The sequence below is a fragment of the Thermobia domestica genome, chromosome 10 (genome assembly GCF_964235325.1).
Source record: "Thermobia domestica chromosome 10, izTheDome1.hap1.1, whole genome shotgun sequence".
NCBI classification, from domain to species: domain Eukaryota; kingdom Metazoa; phylum Arthropoda; class Insecta; order Zygentoma; family Lepismatidae; genus Thermobia; species Thermobia domestica.
Genome location: NC_137463.1, coordinates 265692166 through 265716072, shown reverse-complemented (window position 1 = coordinate 265716072; position 23907 = coordinate 265692166). Strand labels below are relative to the sequence as shown.

Genomic DNA, 23907 nt, shown 5'->3' with positions numbered 1-23907 from the left:
TGAACTCTTAAGTTGGGAGACTTCAGCAGTAGTGAAATAATAGTCGAGGTGTTATAGGCACTAGGTTAGAAATCCGGGGATCATGGGTTGAAGTCTACTCAAAGTCAAGTTAATACTTTTACATTTAATTTGTTCTTGCAGGGTGTATGCTGACTTCTCTTTGCTCAAAGTTCTCCATCTAGAGATGAGATGCAAAAATCATGCACATGTTAACCGAGAGAAAGAGAGAGTGGAGATATCTTTAATTGAAATATTATCCTAAACATTCGTCAATATCCGTATTTGATTATGTTTTAGTTAATTTTTATTTATTTTCCTTTTCGAAATTACAGTTGTTGATATAATATAGCAAGAGATAGTGAATTATGTATTACGGTGTATTACAAGGGAGAACTTGCATTCTTTTGGTATCGTATATGCTTCTAATAAAAGCATGCTTGTATTATTAATTGGGGATTACATTACACAAACTCATGTTATTAGCACACAAAATATGACTATTTGTCATATTTTAGAGATATGACTTGTTTTCTATTGATGGAATGGTTTTCGAAAATTGAACTGTATTTTACATTCTTAAATTGTCTTTTTCTTCTCCTTTTTCCGTTGAATTTCTTTTTCGTTTTCTCTTTTTTATTCATTTTCCGAGCACACTGGAAACCAGTAACATAGCTCCAGAAAAATTCTTTTTAGGTTTATTATGTAAATGAATGATGATAATAACACATTTAAAAAATAAAAAAACGATGGTTTTGCTGATAAAAGAAATATTCTCGCAAAACAAAGTTGGGAGTTAAAACATCTCGATCTGATTTTTTTCGTAAAGTTTTAGTAGAGATATCAAAACTGATAACTAACAAAAGTGAAGGTAATGTTGAAACAAATAATGTAAAACATTAAGAGATTTTACAAAATACTGTAACCTGTGAAATAAAATGAATATTTGACTAACATTGATTTTTCCTTGGTGTATCTAAGGTTAAATAAATTTTATCTTTAACTCTCTCATGATATCAATCACTCTGTAGATACTGAACGGTGTTTTCTAACTGATTTTTTTCGTCGCAGAGGCATGGATGTTTTTTAATTTGCTACACTGACATTTTTCAAACCAACTAGAGCACTTGTAGAACGCCTCGTGTAGTTCTCAGCCAACAAACCCTAGTAGTATTGTTGGTTGTCTAACTTGCAGGATATGAAAAATGGAAGTGTGAATAAACCTTTGCTCGTGTACATACCATATGGATAATGTATGCTCCAAGCTGATTTCTGTAGTAAACATAAAGATTCTGTATATTTGTACAATATATCGCTGTCCGGATAGCTGAATTTTCTCAGTGTACGTATATACCGATCTGAAATGGAAGATTTTACCGTAGAGCTGTCTAATAAAGTTTTTATCTACATGTTATGAAAAAGGTGTCAATAGTCATGATCAGTTGAAGATTTTGGAGACACTGCCATTGCTATATGGAAGTGCCTTGGAGTATTTAAGAGGGGACAGGGAGCAATTGAAAATCTGGCAAGGTTCGGAAACCGAATTTGTTTTACCATCGAACAAAACAATGCTCCTGTTCATGGAGGGAAGATAACTAATTCTTCAGAATATCTAATTTTTTCTCTCATTGCTTCATAGAAATAAGTTATTTTATAGGATTCGATCCATATATCTAGATTTTTAAGTTTTCCGTTAAAATTAAATACGTAATTAAGTAAAATTAATTACGTAAGCCACTAAATTTTAAATTCTGTCTCTTTTACTTTATTTTGAATGCTTTTTCTCTACTTTTCTCGTCTTCTTTGAGTTTGGCATTCCACGTGGCTTCGTATAATTACCTGTCATGCTCTGGGTCTCTGGCTCGATCCCGGCCAAGTAAGTTTGTGATGGTCAACATTATATTCGTGGATTTTCTGAGAATACTTCCTTTTCCTCCCACATTCTCATTCTACTAATTCCTCTATGATCATTCACTTACTTTAATTATTCATTCCCTTAGTCTAAAGTGCATAATCGTGGGACGTTAGATTTCATTTTCAAAGTTGGTGAAGTCGAGACCTAGATCTTCTCAAGTTATAGACTATCAAAGTTTGTATTTAAGTTTCACAAATTTATTGAATGCAGTGGACCCAGTGATGGAATGTCTCACGAACTTCGTAACCCGTAACCCCAATACTAGAGAAACAGGCAAAACTATGACGCACAACACCAGGCAACTTGGACAAATCCATGACCCAAGTGGTTCGAATAGATGCGATGTGATCTGGAAACGAAAAACGTAATTAAAAGCATCGTCATACATTAAACGAAATTAAACGAAACGAAAAACGTAAATTAAACGTAAATTAAACGTAAATTAAACGAAAAGCATCGTCATACACATGCAGAGTATCTCTGAGACAGCTAATGAATTCTAAGAAACATGGCGGTGGGGGCACTTGATCTTAAAAGTGTAACAACTTTTGCAGGCCAATCATTTTAAGTGAGGTTTTTTCCTGAGTTTCCCTCATTCACACTAGGCAAATGCCGGGATGGTACCTAATATATAGGTCCCAGGCCGATTCCTTCCTTCATCAATCCTTTCTTTAATTTCTCTTTCATCGGATAGTGTGATGGGAGATGGACTTCATTCCTAATACAGGTGACGGGCTAAATGGCCTTAAATTCCGACAGCCCAGAAATCTAACTCCTAATCCGAATCTAACAAACCTGATTCCCTCTTCTCTCCGTATCTTATTTCTAAATCTTAAATTTTCTTTCTCGTTAGTTATTTGCATTTGTGTGCGTCAAAGCATTGAACTGAAAGATAACTACGAGTTTTTATCAGAATAAATGCGTGAAAGTCACTGAAAAGTTGAAGAAAGATTTTCCAGATATCTCTGTCTGAAATCTTACAAAATCATGTTCTCTTTGTTTCTTTTACCGCTTTCAGCACTAAAGTTGTACGCATTTTCGATCAAAGTTTGTCAGTATTTTAAGTGCTTATGGAAAGAAAGTTGTCATTCACTGTGCATTTAATATATATTACCAGCCAAATCAAAACTTAATAACGATCTTCTAAATGTTCCGTGACAAATAATTTTAAATCTTGTTTATTAGTAGAAATACATAAATTTCTGTTAACCTAACCTTTGTTTTGTTTTACAGGTTTACAATGCTTACTCCAAAGGTAAAACAGCGGCTAAAGTACAAGCAAAACGCACGACCACAGCCACAACTTTTGCTCAGGATGTCCACTCAACTTCAGAAGGCGAAACGACGACTGAAACTGGTGGAGAAACTATGCGAAAGGAACAGCCAAAAACAACTAAAAATCTGTCGAAAAATACCAAAGTTGTTACTAGGGTGACCTCAACAACTGTAGCATCTTCTGAGGAAGAACAATTTTCTTCAGAAGACGGAGAACAATCTACTGAAAGCGGTGAAAGAACAATGCGAAAAGTAAAGGTAAAACCAACTGAACCTTCAACAAAGGAAACCACTACAACCGACGCAAACACACTTTCCTTGAAGAGTGAAGAATCGACTACAGATGACAAAGTAGATTCAACTGAAACCACTGAGAGAGCTCTTAGGAAAGGGAAGGAGAAAGGAACTAAAGCTATTACCACCCAAAGTACAACATCCAGAGGATCCGCTGAGGATGAAGAATCAACCTCAGATCAAGCAGTTTCTACTGAAATCACTGAGGGAGTTCTTCGGAAGGGAAAGGAGAAGATAACGAAATCTCCTTCGAAGACTACCACTGAAAGTACGACATCCACAGGATCCACAGAGAGTGAAGAACCAACTTCAGAGGCAACTGAAGCCAGTCTTAGAAAGATACGAAAGGGGCAAGCAAAAACAACTAATCCTCCAAGGAAGAAAATTTCCGAAGCTTCTAATTTTGTCAGTTCAATAACCACAACGTCCTCTGAAGATGGTCAATCATCCCCTTCTACTGAATCTGCCGCTCGAATGATGCGAAAAAGGAAACCAAACACAACTAAATCTCCAGTGGAGAAGACTACAACAGTTTCTACTTCTGCCAGTTCAACCACCGTAGCATCTCTTGAAGATGGACAATCATCCTCAGCTGGTGAACAAGAATCTACTGAACCCGCCGCTCGAATGATGAGAAATAAGAAACCAAACACAACTAAACCTCAAGCGGAGAAGACTACAACAGTTTCTACTTCTGCCAGTTCAACCACCGTAGCATCTCTTGAAGATGGACAATCATCCCCAGCTGGTGAACAAGAGCCTACTGAACCCGTCGCTCGAATGATGCGAAATAAGAAACCAAACACAACTAAATCTCCAGTGGAGAAGACTACAACAGTTTCTACTTCTGCCAGTTCAACCACCGTAGCATCTCTTGAAGATGGACAATCATCCCCAGCTGGTGAACAAGAGCCTACTGAACCCGCCGCTCGAATGATGCAAACTGGAAAACGAAAACCAACTAACACTCCAAGAAAGATCAGCAAGAGCACGACTTCTAAAACAACAACAATTTCAGAAGCCACAACTACCTCGGAAGAAGAAGCAAGTTCAGAGGCTGATAAAGAACCTGCCGAAGCTGCAGCTCGAATGTTGAGAGCAGAAAGTACTAGTATTACAACCACATCAACCTCAACTACTGAAAACGCCCCTAATTTAAGAAAAGATGCATCGCCAGTAACGCCGCCAACTGTTACAACAGAAAAACCTGATTCTCAGAATTTGCAATCAGATTCTTCGTCGACAACAATGAAAAGTGCTCTTCGAAGCTTCGGATCAGACCATACAGCAATGTCAAACTTCACTGAAACAAAAGGTGTGATCCGTACAATTAAATATCATGGTCGAAAAATGAGAGTAGATCCTCCGGTAAGAAATTCTGTACCGTACATTGCACGATTGGTAAAGCTAGAAACTTCAACAGCAAGGTCAACCTCAGGTGCAACTACAACTAAAACGACGGAAGGAAGCACATCAGAGACTGCGCCAACGAACAGTGGTGGACAAACAAATCTCGAAACCACCACCAGCGCTGCGACAACGCAAGAAACCACCAGCATTTCAATAACAACAGATAGTGTTAGCACGATAAAATCAGATACAGATGCTCCAGAAGACAAATCGACTACTTCACAGACTACAGAGAAAGGTACAAGTGTAAAGACTACAACGCAACGTAACTCAAGAAGAAACCAAAAATATGTACCTGGACTGCAAGTACTGGAAAGACCACAGTCCGTAAGTATCGTGTGTTAATCACATATAATGTTAATTGCACTTTTCTCATTATCTTTAATTTATTTAATCGTTATCTTTTCTTTCTTTATTTCTTCATTTATTTGAGTCTCTAATCTCTTGACTCATTTTGTTCCGATGATCTCATAGAATCAATCTTAGCCATGTAAAGGTTTTGAGTTCAGGCAATTGCTACATAATCGTCCTAATGAAGTTGTGCTGTATGGACGTAATTACTTGCTGTAGTTCATTAATAGTTAACAAAGGTATTTAAGAGTGGTGAGAGATTTTCGAAGAGCACAAAATGTGGGTATGGAGACGGAAAGAGAAAACGAACTAGATGAAACTGAAAGCATTGCATAAAGTTTAACAAAAAAACTTGGTAAAGACGAATAATATTAGAGTCAATTTAACAAGTGAGTAATGTTTCACTTTCTGAAATCACAGCAGGCTTCTAAACTACGCAGATCCATTTTGAAACGGGTGATAGAGCTATGGGTTCTCTTTGAAATAGATAAATAAGATGGGAGGTGCAAGTTGTTCTTAAGACGACGAATTCATATGACAAAAAGTTATCGTTATCTAATACAGTTCTTGCTTCGAAGGATCGGAATTGAAAGCGGAAGTTGTAGCAGATTTCCAGACGTCCTAGGGAGTGGTGAGGTGTACGCAGAGACCAGGCGTCCTAGCAAAAGGAATTCTCAGAGACCAGGTGTTCTAGAGAGTGATAAGGATAAAGGAGCTCTCAGAGACCAGGTGTTCTAGAGAGTGGTAAGGATAAAGGAGCTCTCAGAGACCAGGTGTTCTAGAGAGTGGTAAGGATAAAGGACCTCTCAGAGACCAGGTGTTCTAGAGAGTGGTAAGGATAAAGGAGCTCTCAGAGACCAGGTGTTCTAGAGAGTGGTAAGGATAAAGGAGCTCTCAGAGACCAGGTGTTCTAGAGAGTGGTAAGGATAAAGGACCTCTCAGAGACCAGGTGTTCTAGAGAGTGGTAAGGATAAAGGACCTCTCAGAGACCAGGTGTTCTAGAGAGTGGTAAGGATAAAGGAGCTCTCAGAGACCAGGTGTTCTAGAGAGTGGTAAGGATAAAGGAGCCAGGTGTTCTAGAGAGTAGAGGTGATGATGAATCGGTGGAGATTGATGCCTCCTGATTTTTCTAGAGCCATAAAGGTGAAGAGAGAAGCTAATATAGCGATATTAAATACATATCAGTGAACAGTTTCGCTATCTGTTGCAATTTCTTACTTTATAGCGATCAGTGTTCAACCTGGAAATTCTAACTTTGTGCCACTTCTGGTTTGAATACACGGATAGCGATTCAAGACGATCCTTGAGATGCTGAATCGATAGCGAAACGTCTCGTTTCTCACTATTTATCATTTTTCACCTATTGTAAAACTATATCTTTAGAGTAGGTAGTACACGAGAATTTGGACTTTTCTCAATTACAGAGGGTAAAAACGTATGTAGCATACGTAAAAACGTAAATTACCTGCGTAAACACTGTAGTTTTTAATCTTAACGTACGAATATATATGTAACATCCTGTAGTAAACTTATAGCTGAAAACGTATGTTTTATAATACTTTCCGTATAAGTGTTCAATCTATACGTACTTTCTGTATGAAAGAAAGAATTATATTATAAGCGGTAAGGCTCTCACATATAGATGGACGCATATAACATATAGCTGACGTATATAATGTACGGAAGACTGTTAGATATCAGATATCCTGAAGCGGTATGATGTAACATTTCAGGGGAAAAGTCAGTACGTACGTAGCATATGCATAACATATGCTCCGTACAGATTTCCGTAATAAGCATATGGATTCCGTGTATTTGATTAATATGCCACTGTCCGGATAACGTACTTTTCTCAGTGCACATCGTATTATAAAGGTTTCTTCTTACATACAGTAGTAATAAATATTACAGATAAAATATAAATTCCTCTAGATATATTGATGGTATCCTAGTGAATTTGTAGGACCGCAATGACCAAGGGTCTTAAGGCAACAGGAACCAAAGCTCTTGCGGCTAAGGTGTAGGTAGATACCTCTCAGATATCAGGCGTTCTAGAGAGGGGGATAAACTCAGTGACAAGACGTCCTAGGAACTGGTGAGGTGTTTGCAGAAACCAGGCGCCCTAGAGAGTGGTAAGGATGAAGGAGCTCTCAGAGATCAGGCGTTGTAAAAGGAACTCGCAGAGACCAGGTGTCCTAAAGATTGGTAAAAATAAAGGAGCTCTCAGAGATCAGGCGTTGTAAAAGGAACTCGCAGAGACTAGGCGTCTTAGAGAGTAGAGGTGATCATCAATCGGTGGACACTAATGCCTTCTGTGGTGTTAATATGGAAAGCAAACCAGAAATAATAATAATTTCAACCACTTCCGTCTTATTAAGGTTCTAAACCTATTGTTAGAACGCTGAATCTAATTCGGGAAATAACTACTCGTTGATATTAGTGTTCTTGTTCTAAAGTGATCGAGTTGAAATCGGAAACGATTAATTTCTACCACTCTCGGTTGAAATAAAGGGTTAAGAGATGAGATGGGTCCTATTCTTGCAATAATGAATTCTTGTCGAAAATCGCTGCTCGGTAACTACTAATGCTTTTGCCCTATGACGATTAATGCTGCAACCGGAAATCACATACAAAGTATTTCTACCATATCCTATTTGAACAGGGAGAGATACATGTGGAGATAAATGCTCTTCTTGGAGCGTTGAATTCATATCAAAGAGCAATTTACCGTTACTTACTACCGTCTTCTCTCTATGGAGATGTAATATTCAAACCGGAAATAGTAGTAGATTTCTACCACTTCCACTTTTAGTAGAAGTACAAGGGTGAAACTAAAGCATGTTGTAAAGTTCTGCTTGTGTATGAATAGGCAGGGTAAAATTACAGTTCGGAATCGTTCTTCCCACTACCGGCTTTTATTATAAAATCCACCGTAAACAGTATATTACAAATATTAGTATAATGTAAATTTTCTAATATCGGATAAAGAGAGGTGACTCAAGGCCCGAGCAGCCCTAGAGAAGGATCTCCACACAGCTCCGAAGCAAGCTAGATGGATTGGATTTAGGATAATCAATGCTCTACGCAAGCAAAGTGGAGGTTATGCGTCACAGAGCTCTGAAGCAAGATAGGTGACTGAGGTTAAAAGTCCCAGCAAAGCTTCGAGCAAGCTGAGTGGGAAGACAGGAAACTTAGAGTTCCCAGTAAAGTAGAGGTTTTCAGTTAGGTATCTCCTAGAGCTCCAAAGAAAGCTAAAGGAGGGGTGGCCAGTCGCAGGCTGATGCCTGTCGCTGAAATCTCATTTATATAGGTGCTCCAGGCGACGCGATAGCGCGATTGTTCCTTCGTCATCACATGACCCGTGGTGTCGATGTCCTTGCTGTTTGGGTAGCTATAGAAATCCGTAGTAAGATGCACATGGTTGATGTTTGTAAATATAAACACATTCCGGTTATTTGTAATGCTGAATATTCTTGTGATGCTGATTTTTTTTTAAAATTAGCCACATCCTTCCTGTTAACGTTTTCGTTCTTTAGTGGATCAAGGTTAAAACCGCTTGATTTCTGATACTCCTGGTTTGTGTAAAGGTTTAGGAAAGGAGATAGAAGTTGTCCTTGGAATCTGCCCACCTCTTACCAGTTTTAATGTGATATCTGTCGACAGAGATGGACACACATAGCAACTCCAAAGGACATTCAGTATGTATTGATAGCATTGTTTGGAAGGCTAAAAGGGAAATGAAGGCGTTTAGGACAATGTTTGGGAATATTTGTTTCTAGATATGTTAATAGAAGATTTGATTGAAGATGAAAGAGGAACAGAAAGAAGAAAATATAACAAATTCAAAAAAGTGATTCTTTCGCTAATAGGTAAGACCACAGTACATGTAATATCAATTCGCAGCTAGAAATCTGCTACTAATAGCTGAAATTTGTCTCTAGTGATTTCTTTTTTGCAATATTTTCAAACAAATGTAAATGTGGTCACAAGTTCAATAAAATCAAATTTAGACCATACGTTACAATGTTGCCTACCTAAGATCAAATTGTGTACAAGTATTATTTCATGCTTCAAAACAGAGGCAGTGCAATCCCATACATGGATATACAAACTACGTTGTTGGATTTCATGAATTTATTTTATAATATCCCTTTTAGAATGTTTATTCACGCAAAATAACTTCATTTTGATCCTTTGTTCCTCAATACAGGGTATATCAAAAAGTAGTTTACATCAAGTATTTTACCTTATACCTAAAGAGATTCAATGTGCCTTCCATTGGTGATGCCACAAATCCTATCTGAACTCGATATAGCATTTCCACACAAAATTCCTTACAAGCAATTCTATGATTATCTTCTAATTCCTACACCATTTGTAATTCGTATGCTTTGAAATGCAACCGTTTCCTCAACACACGTCAAACTGTCATGTGTGGGACCACTGGTGTCTCTAGCATGTAAAATTTGGGGGGAGGACATCAAGGAAAGTGATTTAAATGGTACTATCATGCCCAACCTGTTTATTATCTTCGATTCCATTTGTTAGCTTTCTGATTACCTTCACGGACCCCTGAGGTATATTAACAAGTCTGTTATAATCCTTATAATCCTTTCATAGCCTGAATATTATATTCCGAATAGCGTAATTATTATTTATATGTTATTCTGTCGTTAGTAAATAAATTAGAATAACATATTGAATATTTTGTACTTCAAAATATTTAGGGGGACGCGTCCCCCTTGTCCCCCCGCCAGAGACGCCCATGTGTGGGACGCACAGCTGTCAACAAGCACACTGGGCTGATTTTGTAGAACTGTTCACAGAGATTTGTCTCATTTGCTCTACAACGCCTTCAGGCGTACGAGGACGACCTGAAGAATTTTTGTGTCTTACCGAAACATCCAGTATCCCACTGGTAAATAGTAGGCCTACTGGGAGAATCTTTAACATATTTTGTACGAAAATTACGTTACACAATTGTCGCAGACTTGGATTCTTCAAACCAAAACACACAGCTAGTATGCTCGGTACCAGTAAAGCCTCCCATCTTTGCTCCAACTGCCGTTAGCGCTTGCGGTAGCTTGTTTCTGAACTAGTGTACTATCTGAGTGAAAACTTGATGTATTTCGCTACAAAGTGACAGCAAAATCATGTCCGCAAGATAAATAGGGGTCAATCCATACCAAGTAGACCAGAGGTGGTTGCTCGACCATCTCCGAAAATTATAAAACTTTGAGTGTGACGAACCTTGCGTATGAGAAGGCCAATAACATCATTCACGTTGTCGTATGTACAAGTATTCCCGAATGACGGCCATCTTTGTTGTCGGTGGAGTGCCATTTTTTGCATTTGCAAGCGTCTACGAAAACTACACTTGCTCAGGACGTACGTATCAGACGAACATCAAACAAAACGAATGTTTATAGGAGAGACTGAAGTAAACAGAGGACATGCACTCTTGCTTCTAAATAAATACGCAGGGTTGCAAACCAATACATGAAATCACTAGAAAAAGTACAGAAAATTATACTTTTGAAGGGACTGTATTTTGGAATGGCATAAAGTGGGGGGTTCATAAATTTTGTGCTGAATACTATTACATGTAAAGAGTCTGTAGAAATATCCACAGCTTTGATACCACTAGCACCATAGATTTATGAGGGTCCGAAAGTTGAAGTTTGTGATTTTGATGCCATTTTTGGGGCGTAATATCTCAGGAGGGCAAAGTAACAAAAATTTGCTGCTTAGGCCACAAAGAAATTCTGTATGTGAGTAAACTATTGCAGAAAAAATGTGACTGATATCACATGGAGAAAAAAGTGAGGACATGTTAAATACGCGAAGAAAGCAAGCACGTGACAATGGTCGTAGCCCGGAAAAAATTAAATATTTTGATATGTTTCATGCTAGATCTCAAAAACTACTTATGGTTCAGCAATTAAGATGCTTTTGTTTGTGTTCAGTTGTGCAAAAGCTTGCGAGTGGCGTTTGTTCCATGTTTCTAGCTCAATGATCATTGCCACATCTACAGAGTGCACGATTTATCTAGACCATCCACTATAGCGGACAAACCAAAAGAGAAAAAAAGGGAAATTGCACGAAGCAAGTATAAGAAGGGGACATCTTTGTATGTATTAAGCAGAAAGACTCAACAAGCTGTGTTGCCAACCCAATATAAAGTTATATTTTTCAAATGGCACTACTTCAGATTAACGTGTCAAACGTGAACGTAAAATATTAATTTTATTGTTCAGTGTTCCAAACTAAGGATGCTATAGATGCACAAACATCCAAAGTTTAGAAGCCTCTAAAGCAAAAACAGCATAACGGAGATGCACAGGATAAAGCACATCAAAAGTACTTTAGTGTTGGATAGTATGGTCATGGTACGACTTGTTTTGAATGAACAGGAACGAAGTTACAAGACCTTGAAAATTTTAATCTTTTTGAAAGCATTTATTCCGAAAAAATGCTGAGATAAGTATCATATCTAGTTACTTGTATGGTTTGTATTGAATGTATAAATTATTTCATCGTTTACAGCACTTCGATATCTAAAACCGTTCCGGAGATATGATAAACGTTGCTGAAGTTTGCAACACTGCTTAAATCGTGTAATTGCGAGAACTTGATGTAATTACAGTTACTGAAAGCTATTACTGCAATGCTATAGGAGAGAAGGGAAACAATAATCATTTTATTATTTTTCACAAATACGCCATTTCCAGCAGAATAGGATTGAAAGGTGTAACGCAATCTTGTGAACACATTAACTTCCGTAACTGTGATTGGATTTCAATGATACTTTGCTGATACATTAAGTGCCTTAATACCGCGGTCCAGTTCGACGATGGGTATCGTGGGTGCAAGGAGGGGCTAACCCCCTTACCATATAGATGTGGCAATGTTCATGGAGCTAGAAAGATGGAACAAATGCCAGTCGCAAGTTTTTGAAAGCTGAACACAAACCAAAGCATCCTAATTGCTGAACCATGCGTAGTTTTTGAGATCTAGCATGAAACATATCAAAACATTTATTTTTTATCCGGGCTACGACCATTGTCACATGCTTGCTTTCTTCGCGCATTTAACATATCCTCACTTTTTTCTCCATGTAATATCAGTCATGATTTTTTGTAATAGTTTACTCACATACAGAATTTCTTTGTGGCCTAAGCAGCAAATTTTTGTTACTTTGCCCTCCTGAGATATTACGCCCCAAAAATGGCATCAAAATCACAAACTTCAACTTTCGGACCCCCATAAATCTACGATGCTAGTAGTATCAAAGCTGTGGATATTTCTACAGACTCTTTACATATAATAGTATTCAGCACAAAACTTATGAACCCTCCATTTTATGCCATTCCAAAATACAGTCCCTTCAAAAGTATAATTTTCTGTACTTTTTCTATTGATTTCATGTATTGGTTTGCAACCCTGCGTATTTATTTAGAAGCAAGAGTGCATGTCCTCTGCTTACTTCAGTCCCTCCTATAAACATTCGTTTTTGTTTGATGTTCGTCTGATACGTACGTCCTGAGCAACTGTAGTTTTCGTAAACGCTTGCAAATGCAAAAAATGGCACTCCACCAATAACAGATTTCCGCCATTCAGGAACACTTGTACATACGACAACGTGAATGATGTTATTGACCTTCTCATACACAAGGTTCATCACACTCTAATTTCTATAATTTTCGGAAATGGTCGAGCAACCATTTTCCCCATCTTTGGACTACTTCAGATGGATTGACCCATGGGTCAATCAATATGAGTTCCCAAAGTTGTAAAATCCTTTCTGATACACTCTGTATTTACTTTCAGTTCTGATCATATATGAGACTATAATTGATTTAATATAGGATTCAAATGATCTGTATTTCTATGTGTTTGAGCTCAGGTTTTTCACACGGAAGAAGAGGAAGAAAAGTATCCGCAAGAAAGTTTATCTATGGATTTTTCTTTGGTTCTCGTTTTCCATTCTGAAAACATTATTTTTTGAAGAGGCCTAGAAACCAGTAGCGTACACATAATGTCAAGAAGGTTCAAGTACCAAAGGTCAGATGGCTTTAGGACACATTCAATATTTGTTTTCATACCTTAAAATAGGAAATTAATATTTTCCAAATGTCTTGTGGAAGCGAGGTTCTAATCCAGTGTCTTTCCCTTGGATACTGTTTGGAAACTGTAAGTACTTATCGCAAATGCACTTATGTAAAAATGTCTTCTCAATTTTATTCAATTAAAAGCTCGAAATACTTCTGTCCTAGATATTGCGCCAAACTTTTAACTTTGTCCATGGAAGTTCAGCATAAGTATAAGTACCACAGACAAAATAAATCCAGATAATAAGTTACTATATCCCATTCTTCCCTTCCTTGGGTCATAAGTTTCTCTTAGGTTGTTACGATTTTAGGAATAGAGTAATATTTACTAAGACTTCCTGGAATTTAGATAATATGTATTAATATATATTTTGTGATTGTTTAGCAAATGTATCCTTGGAAGAATTCTCCATTAGATTTTGGAGGCCAGAAGCAGAAAGATCAACCGAAACTTGATATTCCGCTAATTCCAGTTTTTCCAGCTGGAAGGAGACCCATGTCATTTCAGAAACAAACAGACTTCAAGAAAGCTTTTGTCGGGTACGGGTACAATATGGCCAAAAGTTCTATATTAGGAGGAAAGACTTCAAATTTTGGGAAGACGCCGATATCCGATGGATATGGACAAACGTCATCACCATCTCCTAATTCAAGGAAGCAAGAAGATGCAGAGTCTAATGGTGAGAATGAACAGGACGAAGAATATTCTGAAAGCGACTTAGAAGTTAGTACAGACAATGTATTTCCTTCCGAAGACAGCCAAACTTCTAGAGTGAACAATACAGACACAGCAGATAACAGTAAAGAACCTAGAGGAAGCAATTCAAATAAAGGGGAAAATTCAAATTCAGGAGGGAACGATATTGAACGTCCTAAAACAGAGGGAAACCCAAAATTAAATAATATATCACGTGAAGAAGATAATGGTCCTGCTGGAATGTCTGTAAATGTAAGTATCAGTAACTAATATCAACATATTAGGTAATAGATATATGTACAGGGTGTTTCAAAACAACACCGACAACGTTTGGGAGGTGATTCCTGACACCAAGATAAGACAAAAACTAGACCAACTGGGTACACAAATGCTTCTTTTTGGAGTTATAGGCTGCCGAAAACATGAAAAAATGAATTTTAAAGGCCTATAGCTCCAAAACTATGGGGCCTACCGTAGTCGCATCAAGACCACTTAGGATCTATTTTAGTATGTGCTCTATAAAAACATCCTAGTTTCAGAATTCTGTGCTACTTCCGCAGCAATTTGTGTAGAGGCAGTTGGAGAGTACTTCAAATTATATGAACGTAACCAAACTGCCTCTATAAAAGTTGCTTCATGAGCACCTTAGGATTCTGAAACATGGATGTTTGGATAGCGCACATATTAGTTCCTAAGTGAAGTCTTGACCCGACTACGATAGGTCCCATACTTTTGGAGCTATGGACCTTTAAAGCTCATTTTTTCATGGTTTCGGCAGCCTGTAACTCCAAAAGTAAACGTTTGTTCACTCAGGTTAGTCTATACATTTCGTCTTATCTTGGTGTCAGGAATCACCTCCTAAACTTTGTCGGTGTTCTTTTGAAACCCTGTATACATAATATGTTTAACAAATAAGTTGTCGACATAATCTCACCCAGAAAATTCTGTCTTTATGTTGATGAGGATTAATATTATGAAATTACAGTATTTTCTAGTCAAGAAAATTCATTACGCTAATTACAACAGTCATTTTCTACTGTCCAATCAAATCTTCTTTTTTCCGTGTAAAAATGAACTGAACTAAATATGCATACAAAATATTACAGTGCATTTTCCATAGTGCATATGATATTAAGGCGTTTCCAACGTTTGGAGTTCTCAGTGCCCCAGAGAAAAGATAAGAATGACATCACAAGGAACAACTTCTGACAGGTGAATTTATGGAAACAGCAAACTTAGCGAAGTGTTCGTGTGAAATGAATTTGGAAATGGACTGAGAAGTTCAAATCGATAACATCGATTTTCGTAGTTGGCAGATCCGACCACAAAAGTACTACCGCCTCGCCCACTTTGTATAAGAAAAATGCATACTTTTACTGTATCTTGAGCGAACATATTTGAACAACGTATTCACTTGAAATAAAATGAAATGAAATCTTTGAGTTTTACGTCTGACGGTTATGCCGGTTAGGTTAAAAGGAACGGTGATGATAAGAAATAAATGAAATGGTGAAATAAAGAAAGTGGGAGGGAACGGGAGAACTCCTAGAAAACCTACGCACACGGTGTTTGTCCACCACAACGCTTACTTGTCACAAGCTAGGATCGAACCGGGACCCCACGCACCAGAAGTGAACGCACTATCACTGAGCCATCTGCAAGGTGCACTTCGCTTTCTTGCTAAAATATATAAATCAGGGAATTATCTCAATCATTAATATATATATTAAAATTCTCATATTACTATTACAGTTAGGTAGATTAAAAATTTCACTCGCGCTTTTTTTGCTTATAGGCCTGGGGGGAGGCTAGTGTTTTGAAGGCTTGTCTTTGTTGCTTGCCTTTTCCAGTAATTTTCCATTGCTGCTGGTTTCTAGAACCGTTGCTAAGTTTTTTTTTTGGGGGGGGTCCTTGGATAACATATCAAAGACGAATTTTTTAATGGATTTTGCTGTTTCAGCTCAGGAGGCCTCTTAACTGGGGGTCCATAAAGCCCGAAGGAAATTAGCAAGAAAACTTTTTCTGGGAGATTTGTCCTTTAGAATTGTTGCTGGGAGTTCCGTGGATATATGGTTCAAGGCTTCCGATCACGCTAAAGAAAGTGGTCTCTGGGAAAGTGTTACTTTTGGGAGTTGAGTCTTACGTCAAAACAATGGCAATAATGGGCTCTAGTTTTAAAGTTTAGAAAGAATGAAGAACAATTCATTCTTGGGGTGATCCTAGGAAGAGTATGAATCCAAATCCAGGACTCTTAGGTTATTTAAATCTCCAGGTGTTGGAGGATTTCCCTTTGTATTAGAATCCAGGTTGCAATTTGGGTTCGATCCCCGACCAGTCAGGCAATAGTAAGGTTTGGCTGGTGTTTTATTTATTTACACTGCGACTTTCGTGTTCGAAGATATAAGAGTGTGCTGTTTACCTCTTACCTAGAGTTCTGAATGCAAGACGTACTATGATAGTTGGGCCATGTGTGACGGCTGCTACTCCTATCCCCTAAGTTTACCCATCCATGAATATTTAGATAGCTTCCTTAAGGGAATTTCTCTGAGTGTAGAGTCCAACCAGGTGTAGGCCAGACTGTTACTAGAGTCAAGTTCAACAGTTTTTGAAAGTAAGGAATATGGGGCTAGAGTGAGAGTAAGTACTAGTTCTTATATTGCCGCATATCCCATAGAGAATTAGAGAAATCAAATTAATTAAGTATTAGAATATTTTATATTAGAAGCTGAGCTCCTTATTCTCTCCAATGAGTACTTGGGGAAGAAGAGCATAATGTTAAGTTAACTTTAAGGGTACAGTAACGTCCTTTTTAAAGGGTACAGTAACGTCTAAATTACTAGCCAAGCACCATACCATACCGTAAACTAATAACCCACCTTAAATTCCTTGGTATTTCATTTAACTCAATCGTATTATGAACCTGTTACCTAGACAACCGCGAGCGGATGATTTATCTTGCGGAGAAATTTCTAGAGTGTAAGGTAAAATGACAGACTCAATCATTTGTGTGGTGAGAGATTCGAATATTGTTATTATTGATCTTCGTGTTAAGGGTATTACTGCTTTACATAATTGGGGGCTGGTTAATAATAAAATAATAATATCAATTAAATAATTACTTTTTTTTCTTTACCTTACACACTGCAGCTCTATATCCACTCGAAGAATGTACCCACTTTAATAAGAATTTGTGACAGTTTTTATTTAACTAGTGAATTTTAAAAAAAATAGGTATACGACATTCAGGTGCAGATTTCAAGCATCATTGCAATATCATTTGTAAGCAGACCAAGTTCCTAGTTTCTCGATTTCTTGTCTGAAATGTTGAGCTAAGCACAGATATATCAAAGTTGCCACTAGAATAATGTAATTTCCCTTATCTTCTCTGGTACCTTAGTATACTTATTACAATATCCTGAACTCTCCATTACAGAATTACCAAATTAAATAAATCTATAGAAACGTCTTTCCTTCAAGATTTAAATCATAAAATATCTTTCCCTTCTTCACCAGGACTTGAGCTAATGCCATAGTTGCTTTCGCTTATGAACCAACCACTTTATGTATGAGCTAATTACAACTTCTCAGTCACCATTCAACAATTGATGATCTTAACGTACTATATTGATTAATCTGACTTCAGATGTTCACTATGACCTATTAAGATACAAGAATGGCTCCCTATGATTCATTTAAGATGTTGATTTGTTTAAAACGTCTAGCAATGAAAAACATAAGAAATAATCCGCGAAGCGATCAGCATTTCTTAGTGATTTCCTTATACACGTTTATCAAGAAGCAATTGAAAAAATAGTCGTCGAAGATTTGTAATTTTCGTATTAATATATTTCTTTTTGTATGAAATTTACCACAAATAAACATTTCCCGATTATTAACAGTATTAAAAGCACCTTGCGATATAATTATTCAATTATATTCGCACAACAAGACTGTTATAGATATGCGACAATCATTTTGGACATGAGTGTACATTCTATAGTGATTTCAGTTTTTTCGATGATCATCAGACTAAGTTCCAGGCAGATATTTAATGTTTTTTTAAACTCTTACTGTCATTTAGTTAACATTATTAAAAAAACACTGTTTCCTCGTGTTATTCGATTCATGTTATTTTTATTTGAATACCTTCAAATAATTTCAAATTAAAGTACCTCAAGAAAGGTACTCTCACATTGATATTTTTATTCATAACTTACCTACATATACGAAAAAGCATAAAGCCATAACTGGTATGAGCAAAAGGACACACAATAATAGTTGTTGTAGTAGTTGAAAACATACGAAAGGCATAAGGACGAGCAGACCATTTGAATTGAATAAGAATGACAGTAAATTAGTATTCATACAGTGAGAGTGTTATCTGATTTGCTATTCTGAACTCATGTATTGTCCACCTCTAGCACTTGTTTCTGCAAGAAGGGTTCCTTGCATGCCAGTTGTCTCCCTGATACAATGTGAAGGAATTGTAACATTTGCAGCGTAACTTGAATGCTTGCATAAGAAACCCCCGGTTCATATAATGACAACTCCATTTATATGAGTAAATAACTATTTATTATGAGCTTTTTTTTTAATTTTCAATTATAGGATATCCAAACAACAAACCTCAACCACGTAATAACGAATGCACAATGTAAACATGATGCAAGAAACCTCAATAACATTAACAACGTGACTTTTGGAGCATTTGTATTAATAGAATTTACTAATCAGAATTTCAGCTTTAGTCAGATTGTATCAATTAGTCTCAATACTATTTTAATATAGGTCTAACTGTAATAATAAATAATAAATATAGGACTAATAATAAATAAGTCTAACTGCAATTATTTTAAGTTTAGTAATAGTTAGAAGAGGGATTATTGTGTCTATCCGTTATGAAACTAACAGTATGCTACTGAATATGTATTTATGAAATTGTAATTTACTATCATTGGGTATTCATAGCGACCATACGACTCGTTTCTACTGATAACACTTGTATTATTAATAGTTTGTGAGCTCTACCGACATGTATACAAGAGCAAAATCAGAACATCAAAAAAAGCTATGAATGTTCGTGTACTATCTTGTACTATAGTATATAGTGTACTTATTTATTGAATGTTAGCGTCCCTTTTGAGCACCGAAATTAAGTAAAATATGGGTTAACAGTCTACAATTAAAGGTGGAATGTAAAGCACCTTAATGCGTTCAATTTTCTCCCACCGGTAAATCGGACACGGGATTCCGTGCATCAAATGCTAGCAACTAAACCAGTGGAGATTGCTATGCAGATAGCATTATGAATTTTATAAATACTATAACTAAAATTTCAATCTTTATTTACTTATTTATTTATTTATTTACTGTCATTGGCCTTGTATGAATAATCGACATATGCCGAAGGAATACGTTACAGTATTTCCTCTTGCCAAGATTCATATCAAAACATTCTGAAACATACCAATTCAAATCGTGTTTTTCCTTCTTTTCAGGGGTTCTTTAATGGAACCAGGCTAGGTGAGTATCATTAATAGAAATCGCCATTTTTACTTAAATTTAAAATTTAAAGTTTCAAAACTCATCTTAAAACTTACGTATATTATTTTATGAGGAGAAATAACCTTTTATGTTGAAATAAAATTAATTCTAAGGTTGTAATATTTTCCGAATATATAGTTTAATTCTACTCAGACTGAAATATCGGTCAGTTGTGTAGACCCTGACCCTCCTAATGATATATGAGCTTAACTATTCTGAGATTACTGAAAGTATGTCAGTAATGAATTGAGTGGTTTTGGAGTCAAACATACATACGTACAGTACATTATCCTTTAGAACAGTATACATACCATGGATTGACCGGATATCAACAGGGAGTTAGAACCTGTATAGACAGAAATAATAATTTTTTCACTACTTTCCTCACATAGTCACCACTGACATTGATAAAATCTTCTCTTCTAAAGTTTGAAGAAATTCGTTCGTACACAACGATGTTATAAAAATAGAGAATCTGCCCTTACAACAAAAACTTGAAGCCATACGTCACACTTTCGCCACCCCTACTCTTCCCACTCCGCCCAATAAGATCGCAATGTTTTGAGCCAACAATCATGGCGGAAACGAAAGTAGCCAATCAGTCGATGGCGGAAACGAGAGTAGCCAATGAGACGTAACGATGCTCGGTTGTTTTTAGGCTTCATTGATTTAGTAGGATAAAGATACATATGGGCAGATCCTCTATTTTATAACATCCTTGTTCGTACAACTTTTTGTGAACGAAGTGGCTCACGGAATTTTCAACTTCTGCATTACTAGTACATGCCTTCTTCAGCCATGAGAAGATCTGGAAGGTACTGGAAGTTTTATCTGTATAGAGGGATAATCAAGGCTTTCATGTAAAAATAGCAAATTGAGTGACGATTCTGCCGTCATATTCCGCTGCTGTTTCAAGTTGTCGTCAAGAAAGAAAACTCCTGATGTTTGGAAGCTAAGGTTCTTTTCGCAAATAGGAGTATTCAGTTGTAACAATGTCTGATACCATCTTTGAACATTGATGACCCTTCTTCCCATGAAATCTAACAAAAAATTCATTGAAAGCAAATTATTATCAAGGAAATTACCGTGATTCCTTTTCAAGATATTGAAGGATGTTGAAGAAAATTTAATGGGCTAAGATATGGCCAATACCGAGTTGAATGGTGACATTAGCAACTATTAAATATTTTTTTCCAATTGAATCAGCTCATCAGCGTCGTTGATTGTTTATCTCTAATTACTACTTACAGTCTTTCGAGTGTAAAAGATCACACATTTTAAGGCTCTAGTCTTGGAAGTACTGGCACCTCAGCGTATCATTTGCTTCCACATAACAAGGAATGTCACACTTCCATATCAATGTTCGTAGTAAATTACGGTTTTACTTTCCCTTTGGTCACGACTACAATACATATGTTCTCTATCTTGTGGAGCACAAACTGCCGACCTCATTTCTTCTTCAATAGACACAACATGCCCTCATATGCGTTCTGCAAATGAAAGAGGCATTATGATTATATAATTTCAATAAACCATGAATTCAAACTCTGTATCGTTTCTGGGTAGTATGAATTAAACAATGGTAAAGGGTCTTGAGACTTACAATTCACAATGAACGATCAGAAATCAAGTTAATAAAAAGGCATTCACTGTCTGCACATAATTTCAGAGCCTTCGCGTGGGTTGTAAGCGCCCGGGGCGAGAATTCCTAGGCGCCTCCCCTGCGCAGTGAGTTATGAAAAACAACCGGAGTTTAGTCTGTACTCTTAGATTTAAATATGGAATGTAAGATCATAACGCAAGACAGAAGAAGTTAGTATTATATCAATTTTTAAAAGTGAATGGCTTTTGTAGTTAAAAATGTGTAAGATATTAATAAAAACATGGTTTTGAATTATTGAAATCGAGTGTTACTCTTGCTTATTTTGAACTTGATACACATCAACATAGTAATAGCATAGAATATTCAAACAACGATACTTCAAGTTAAAAAAAAAATTCTCACAGAGGGCTGGAGAGAGAGTTACAGTTGAATAATCCTAGACAATATTTTACATTACCGGTAATTTTCAAGTTCAATACTCTATCGGAAGTTCTTCAAAAATCTAATCTAGATTGCCTGTTGTTTCTTCTTGCTGTTAATGATATTCCTCTATGTATTAAAACTTCTCAAGTTCTTCTTTTTGCCGACAATCTAAAATTATACTCCAAAGTAAGTTCAATTGACGACTGCGTGAAATTTCAACAGGATCTACAGAGAGTTCAAATATGATGTGATAAGAATAAGTTCTGAATGTGTTCAAATGTAAATCTATATCTTTCACGAGGAAAGAAAATCCAATTAACTTTACCTATACAATAAGCAGCACTTCCGTGTCTACCCCGAATATTATCAAAGATCTAGGAGTAATATTTTACAGCAAATTAACCTTTGCTCAACATGTTAACGCAATAACGAGTAGCGCATATAGAAACTAGTGTTGGGCGCAAAAACCGGTTTTCGCTATTCGGTTTTCTAGAAAAACCGGTTCGGTTTTTCACCAAAGCCGGTTTCGGTTTTCTTCAAAACCGGTTCGGTTTTCACCAAGACCGTTTATCGGCTTTCTCCAAAACTGGTTCGGTTTTTCACCGGATCGGGTTTCGGATTTCTTCAAAACCGATTCCGGTTTTTTCTAAGATTTGTTCTATTTCTGACCAGAATAGTGTTTCGTTCTCCGGAAATCGAATCCGTTTCCACAGAAAGAGTTTTGTGTGTTTTCCAAAAGTTTTCACTGAAACCAGTTTCGGTGAAAAATCGAATCGGTTTTGGAGAAAACCGAAATGTCGGTTTTTCTAGAAACCGGTTTCCTGTTTTTATGGAAACCGGTTTTGCCCATCCCTAATAGAAACCTACGCTTAATTTATAGGATAGGACAGAAAAAATCAACATTCATACAAAGAATCAACACTTTTTCTACAAAGAATCGTCATTTATAAGGTTTATTTTTCGTATGAGAGATCAAAATTACAATACTGTTGTACTGTTTGGACACCAAACGCCGCTAAACACTCTGATGCAATAGAAAATATACAGTTTAATATATTTTTGAAAAGCTTGCATACATGTATGTCCCCTATGAAGATTTAGTAACGAATTTTCGTTTTCAAACATTAGAAGAAATGATATGGGTGTTTGATCTGTTGTTCTTACATAAATTATTAAACGGTAAAATTGACTGTCCAGAATTAGTTTCAAAAGAGTTATTATGTGTCCCAATAGGTAACACTAAAACAGCAAACATTGGGATATTCTATTGTAGAAAAACAAGAACTAACACATTACATAAGTCTCCTCTGTGGACGGAGAATGTGTGCTTCATATAACGAAATGAGTAGATTTCATGTAGTACCGTAGATGTATTCAGTATATCCGAAAACAAGTTCAAAATAATTGTCAGGAAATAACTTCTGCATTATTAAATGGCGTATATTTGTGTATGTATAATAGTGTATGTTACCTGTTGTATCCGTATAAAATAAATAGATAAATAAATTTTACTTAGCCGAGGTCTGATCTTTATTAAAATATCTGAATTAACAATGTTTTTTTTTTAAAATCATTTACCAACATAGTTTGAATTCCTTAAATTCTTGTTGATTTGTCGTCCCGACGCCCCCGTGGTCGCGGCGCTCGGGGCAATCGCCCCGGTCGCCTCACCCACGCAACAGCCCTGCATACATTTACATATTTCACCCAAATAAAAAGAAATAAAAGCTTGGATTTAGTATTCATTAATGTTGGAATGATAACATTTATGTACATTTAGTTATAGGACAACAGTGACAATAGTCCGTACCTTATGATAACAAAGCTCGTGGCCAGACTTGTTTAAACTTGTTTTATTTATGCTGTTAAAATTATAATAAGTGAGGAAGCTATAAGTGATTCAAATGTATTGGATTTAGTATTCATTAATGTTGGAACGATAACATTTATATATATTTAGGTATAGGGCAACTATGACAATAGTCCGGTACTTTATGATAACAAAGCTCGTGGCCAGACTTGTTTAAACTTGTTTTATTTATGCTGTTAAAATTATAATAAGTGAGGAAGCTATAAGTGATTCAAATGTATTGGATTTAGTATTCATTAATGTTGGAACGATAACATTTATATATATTTAGGTATAGGGCAACTATGACAATAGTCCGGTACTTTATGATAACAAAGCTCGTGGCCAGACTTGTTTAAACTTGTTTTATTTATGCTGTTAAAATTATAATAGGTGAAGAAGCCATAGTTGATTGAAGTGTATTTTTAATTTCTGCGA

General features: G+C 36.4%; 1 protein-coding gene across 1 annotated transcript in view; it reads left to right on the top strand.

Moving 5' to 3' along the window:
• The window catches only part of LOC145663188 (uncharacterized), a 78149-nt gene that overhangs the window by 27878 nt on the left and 26364 nt on the right, over nucleotides 1-23907 (top strand). The window contains exons 2-4 of the mRNA XM_081729521.1: nucleotides 3146-5218; nucleotides 13739-14302; nucleotides 19549-19573. Coding sequence (XP_081585647.1) covers nucleotides 3146-5218; nucleotides 13739-14302; nucleotides 19549-19573 — 2662 coding nt within the window. The remainder of the gene's footprint in view (nucleotides 1-3145; nucleotides 5219-13738; nucleotides 14303-19548; nucleotides 19574-23907) is intronic.